We start from the raw sequence: 6,683 nt of genomic DNA on the forward strand, positions 1-6,683 counted from the left end.
CTTAAAGAGCTTTCAAATGAATACTACCTCATAATTTTTAGACTACTGTACTAGGTGCAGTTAATTTCCCAAAAACAACATTTTTTTAAGCTTCCTAAATGGTCATAGAATTCACCTACCTTGGTTCAAACACCTATATGGATTGTGATGGAGCCAAATTCCAGAGGAATCCAGTGGCCTGAAGCTCCCAGATCAGAGGTGTGGTAAGTGTGTTGGTGTGCAGCGGATTTGATGTAGTAAATGTTGATGGAGGGGTTTGAATGAAGCAAGGTAGAATGAGTGAAGCCTCTCAGCTCAGAAAGCCTTCATATAATGGAAGGAAGCTTGAGAGAAAATGAAGAAATTGCAAGCAATTTTGACTCAAGAGCAGAATGCAAGACTGGAATATATTTCTCAGCATTTGGGCATAGCTCTAAAGTACCATACAAGGAAGAAACCATCCTATTTATAAGTGAAGATGGGTCTCTTTTCTGAAATGAACTCCCGCCTAATTTCAAATGGAAAGCCTAACAGCAACACTAAAAACTTCCAGCAAATCCCATGCCTTGCTCCAGGTCAGCTCCTCACGTGTTTGAAGCATCTCCTCATCCAACGTTGGGCTATTTTGGGGTTTTGGCTGGGTGCATATGACTTTGGCAGCAAGCTTCTCCAACCATTCTTCTTTTCACGTGCCAAATGCCATGTTGGCAGCTGCTCCCTCCAATTTATTTAATCCTACAAAACAAAGTAAACATGCTTAATTAAGAGAAGAAGGTTTAAGATAATTTACCTTCCATAGAAGCAAAATATTAAGTGATCCTTCTTCCTCTTGAACTCTCTTAGCCATGGCTCTAGTAAGAGGTCCAATGTATGTCTTAGATGGCCTTCCATCAGACCCTCCCTCTTGAGAAGGATCTGTCCTCAGATCTGGTGCATCCTGTTGATCATCTCCTGTGAAAGGAATTAAGTCACAGATGTTAAAAGTATGACTGACACCATAACTTTCAGGAAGATCTAAGATGTATGCATTATCATTTATTCTTTTGACCACCTTGAATGGACCATCTCCTCTTGGACTAAGTTTGGACTTCCTTTGAGAGGGAAATCTTTCCTTTCTCAAATGAAGCCAAACTAGGTCTCCTTTTTCAAAAACTATTTTCTTTCTCCCTTTGTTGTTGTATTCTGCATATTTTTGAGTTTGTTTTTCAATTTGGATTTTAACTTTCTCATGTAACTTCTTGATAAACTCCGCTTTAGAAGCACCTTCTTTATGAAGAAAAGAAGATGATTCTGGAAGAGGTAGTAAATCAAGAGGTGTGATAGGGTTAAAACCATAAACAACCTCAAAAGGAGAAAGATTAGTAGTCTTGTGGACTACTCTATTATAAGCAAATTCAATATGAGGTAGATGTTCATCCCAAGATTTGTTATTTCCTCTTAATATTACCCTTAATAATGTAGATAAAGATCTATTTACTACTTCAGTTTGCCCATCAGTTTGTGGGTGACATGTAGTAGAAAATAAAAGTTTAGTTCCAAGCTTTTCCCATAAAGTTTTCCAAAAATGGCTTAGAAACTTCACATCTCTATCAGACACTATAGTTTTGGGTAAGCCATGCAATCTCACTATTTCTTTAAAGAAGAGTCTAGAGATATAGCTAGCATCATCTACTTTGTGGCAGGGTATAAAATGAGCCATTTTACTAAAACGATCTACTACCACAAATATAGAATCATACCCCTTTTGAGTTCTTGGTAATCCTAAGACAAAGTCCATGCTTATGTCCTCCCAAGGGGTATTAGCTATAGGAAGAGGTGTATAGAGTCCATGAGGCATCATTTTGGACTTAGCTTGCAAACAAGATATACATTTAGAACAATGCCTTTGAACATCTATTCTCATGTGTGGCCAATAAAATTTACTTTTCAAAATGTTCAGAGTTTTATCAACTCCATGATGGCCCATGAGTCCTCCTCCATGACTCTCTTTGATAAGAAGTTTTCTAATGGATCCTTGGGGTATACAAAGTTTTCCTTTATTAAAAAGATACCCCTCAGAAAGATAGAATCCATCAAAAGGCTTCTTAAGACATGATGAATAAGTGGATGCAAATGTTTCATCATTTTCATATAACTCTTTTATGTCATCAAATCCTAATATTTGAGATCCTAGGGTTACTAATAATGCATGTCTTCTAGATAAAGCATCCGCAACAACATTAGTACTCCCCTTTTTGTGTTTGATGACATAGGGAAATTGCTCAAGATATTCCACCCACTTTGCATGTCTTTTGTTTAGCTTTGCTTGCCCTTTAATGTACTTGAGAGATTCATGGTCAGTGTGTATGATGAATTCTCTAGTTACCAAGTAATGCTCCCAAGTTTTCAAAGCTCTAATGAGGGCATACAACTCTTTGTCATAGGTAGGATAGTTTAAGGTAGGGCCCCTAAGTTTTTCACTAAAGTAAGCTACGGGATGTCCTCCTTGTATTAAAACAGCTCCTATTCCTACCCCAGATGCATCACATTCTAGTTCAAAGGCTTTGGAAAAATCAGGCAAAACTAGAATAGGTGCATGTGTTAACTTGTGTTTCAAAGTCTCAAAAGACAACTCTTGCTTATCACCCCAAATAAAAGGCATATATTTCTTGACTAGCTCATTTAAAGGAGCAGCTATGGTGGAGAAGTCTTTCACAAATCTTCTATAAAAACTTGCTAACCCATGAAAACTTCTCACCTCTCCTACATTTTTAGGGGTTGGCCATTCTTGTATAGCCTTGATCTTCTCTGGATCAACATGTACACCTTCTTTTCCCACTTTGAATCCAAGGAAAATCACACTTTCTTGACAAAAAGTACATTTGTCAAAGTTGGCAAAGAGATGATGTTCTCTAAGAAGAAGCAAGACTTTTCTGACATGGTTAAGATGTTCTTGAAGGCCTTGACTATAGATTAAGATATCATCAAAGTAGACCACTACAAATCTGCCTATGCATTCCCTAAGCACATGATTCATTAATCTCATGAATGTACTTGGAGCATTGGTCAAGCCAAAGGGCATGACTAACCATTCATACAAACCAAACTTGGTCTTGAAAGCAGTTTTCCATTCATCTCCTTCATGAATTCTTATTTGATGGTATCCACTTTTAAGATCAATTTTGGTGAAGAGGTTTGCTCCATGTAATTCATCCAACATGTCATCTAACCTAGGAATGGGATGCCTATACTTGACAGTTATGTTGTTGATGGCCCTACAATCTGTACACATTCTCCAAGACCCATCCTTTTTAGGGACCAACAACACAGGTACAGCACAGGGACTTAAACTCTTTTGGATCCACCCTTTGTTCAACAAGTCATTAACTTGTTTCTCTATTTCTTTTGTTTCCATAGGGTTGGTTCTATAGGCTGGCCTATTGGGTAGGCTTGCCCCAGGCACCAAATCTATTTGATGTTCTATTCCCCTCAAAGGTGGTAATCCACTTGGTACCTCTTTGGGAAATATATCATCAAATTCCTTTAAAAGTTTTTGCAACCCCTTTGGTAGAGAACCAAGTTCATGAGTGATTGAAACAAATGCCTCTTTGCAATAAAGAAGAAAATGAGGTTGTCCAAGAAAAAGATTTTTGGAAATATTCAAGGTTTGAGGTTGGACAACTTCATGGGCTGAGGCATGGGTTACCAAATTCTTTCTTTCTTTCCTATTTTCTTTTTTCTTTTCTCCATCCAACTTCTTCTTAAGAATTATTTGGTCCTCTCTTACTTGTGAAGGTGTAAGAGGACACAAAATAATTTTCTTTCCCTTGTGTTGAATGGTGATTTTGTTGGTGACTCCATCATGTAAAGCTTGTTTATCATATTGCCAAGGTCTTCCAAGTAATATGTGCCCTGCTTCCATTGGTACTATATCACAAACAATTTGATCTTCATATTTGCCAATGGAAATAGGTACACTTACTTGTTCTTTAACTACTATTCCATCATCCTCTTTGATCCATTGAAGTTTGTAAGGTTTAGGATGAGGAGTAGTGGTTAAGCCAAGCTTCTCTACCATTCTAGAACTACAACAGTTGCAACAAGAGCCACTATCCACTATCATTGAACATGTCTTTTCTAAAACTTTGCATCTTGTGTGGAATAGGTTCTCTCTTTGTGACTGTTCTAATTCTACATGTTTACTTTCCAGGAGTCTCCTTACCATAAGTAAGTCACCATCACAAGGTAAAGCTTCTTCTTCTTCAGAAGTGGATGTCTCAGACTCACTATATGAAGAACCCTCACTTTCACTCTCATGCTCAAGGATGTAATTTGACCTTCTATTGCGGCACTCAGATGCATAGTGCCCTTTTTCCCCACATCTAAAGCACTTAGTCTCCTTACTCTTATGATCTCTTGAAGGTTCTTTGACTTTTTCTTTTCCTCTCTCTCTCTCTCTCTTTCTTCATATCTTGGCTTGGTTTGACTACCCTCCCTCTTATACTCTTTCTTATGGTGAGAACTATGAAGGTAATCTTTCTTGGTGGAGCTTTTCCTCTTTAGTTGTTGCTCTACCCTCACACAAAGTTGGACTAACTCATTGAGATCATTGTAGGGTATAAGTTGAACCCTATCTCTTATGTCATAGTTGAGTCCACTTTGAAACCTAGCAATTGTTATCCTAGGTTCTTCTCTTATCCCAGCTCTCAACATGAGTAACTCCATTTTTTGTCTATATTCCTCAACACTCATGTTCCTTTGTTGGAGTTTATGGAGTTTATCCATTATCTCCCTATCATAGTAGGCTGGTACATGCCTCCTCCTCAAGGCAGCTCTCATTTCATTCCAATACCTAATGGGAGGTAAGTGTCTTAGCCTATGGTCCTTGACTAAGGCTGTCCACCAAATTAAGGCATAACCTTGAAAGCTTAGAGAAGCCATGGTGACTCTCCTTTCATCATCTATTTGGTGGCACTCAAACAATTGCTCAACTTTCATTTCCCACTCTAGGTATTCTTCTACATCATCTTTTCCATGGAAGGAAGGAAGATCAATCTTAGGCTCTCTTGGGTAATGCTCTCTAACTCTATGTTGTCTTCTAGGAGGCATTTGGTAGTGGTCATCATTGTGATGACTACTATTTTGCTCAATTTCACTTGGAGAAGATGATGATTCTTCTCTTCTCCTATGGGAAGACCTCTCTTTCTTTTTATCTTGATTAATCAAAAGTTGACTAATCATATCTTTGAGCTCACTAATCTCTTTATCCCTTTGTTCAAATCTTTGCTCAAATTCTTCCCTTAAAGACATTTCACTATTGGGTTTCAAACTTCCTTGCACACTTGATTGACTCATTCTTGTCAAAGGAAAAGGTTTTCACAAAGTTTTCAAAATATTTGACAAGTAATGAGTGAAAAGATTTTCACAAGCTTTCTTTGTTTTTGGTGAAAAATTTCTAAAGAGATTCTAGAAGTAAAAGATGTTTCTAAGTAGCTCCCAGGAAGAAGAGGTGAGTCACAAATGGACAAGCTTAGAAACCAAGTTCTTCCTTAGCCAGAGTTTCCTTAGAATGTTCCTTTACTTTAGTTTCTAAGTAGAAATTCTTCAAATTCTTTTTAAATGTTATGAACCTACAAACCAAAGAAAGGTTTACTATATGCTATGCTATCCTAAATACCACGGAGACCTAAAAACAAAAGGATTACTCAAGACATTTAAGGAAAGCAATAAAGATGCAAGAATGTAAATGCTAGACGGCCCTAAGTGAAAGTGCAAGTGACACTTGGAGCCCCTTGACACACTTTCACACTAAAGAAAACGAAATTGGACTATTACAATGTTCAATTGTGAGCTTGGAATTGCTTCAAAAGCATTTTCCCAAGTCACTTGGCACAACAACAGAAATATAAAAAAAAAACTACAAGATTCCGTGATATGAGTACTCAAACAAGCTCAATTAAATGTGTAAAAATAGTGTGGACTTCAATCTTCAGCTGCTGCCAAGTGTATCTCAAAAACAGTATGCAAGTTGTTCCAATTCTGGTGGCAAATTATGCTGCTGGAATGTATTCTGCAGCTGCTGGACAGCAGAGTTGCATCTACTCAAGAGCTCCTAATTGCTTTTCATTTCAGCTTTCCCCTCACTTCCTAGTATGCTACCATTATAAGTAAAGGTTTCTGCAACTGGATGCTTCACAACAGCTGTCACAGTACCTTAAATTCACTCAAACAAACCAAGCTAGATTTACCATTCTGCACCAGTTTTCCACACCAATTTCCAGCAATAATTGACAATTTTGGAAGCCAAAAATATGGTAAACAAATGACTAAGTATGGAAAAACAGCAAGTACACAAAAGGAACCTACCAAAGGTGCTAGAACAGATTAAGAAAGCAAAAAAAAAAAAAAACACAAACACAGTTCAGAAATGATTCCAAATGCAAACTGTTTGATAGTTTTCAAAACTGTTTGATAAAATGCCCCAATGACTTTCAGATTTTTGAATTTTGATTTTTCAGGGCCTGTAATCTGGATTGCACAGTTCCAACAGCTTTTTATCACTTGATATTACTTCTTTGAGTCATCTATTTCATTTTTTAATCATGGAACCAGCTTTTTTCACAATCCAGTTGCATCAAAATTACCAAACAGCAGCTGGAAAAAAAAACAGAACTGCACCAGAAAAATTAACTGAATTTTGGTGGTTTGAGATCCAAAACTATATG

At 37.3% G+C, this 6,683-nt stretch overlaps 1 protein-coding gene across 1 annotated transcript; it reads right to left on the reverse strand.

Annotated features, from left to right (window-relative positions):
- Positions 1–994: 994 nt before the first annotated feature.
- On the reverse strand, positions 995–4,253 carry LOC128195604 (uncharacterized; the record flags this gene model as incomplete). The annotated part of the gene is made up of 5 exons (XM_052873740.1): positions 3,830–4,253; positions 3,247–3,499; positions 2,159–2,796; positions 1,272–2,032; positions 995–1,115 (listed from the first exon to the last, which is right to left on the reverse strand). Coding segments are annotated over exons 1-5 (2,127 nt in total), but the record flags the coding sequence as incomplete, so codon positions are not given.
- Between the last annotated feature and the right edge of the window lie 2,430 nt (positions 4,254–6,683).

Source organism: Vigna angularis, chromosome 2 (genome assembly GCF_016808095.1).
Source record: "Vigna angularis cultivar LongXiaoDou No.4 chromosome 2, ASM1680809v1, whole genome shotgun sequence".
Lineage (NCBI taxonomy): Eukaryota > Viridiplantae > Streptophyta > Magnoliopsida > Fabales > Fabaceae > Vigna > Vigna angularis.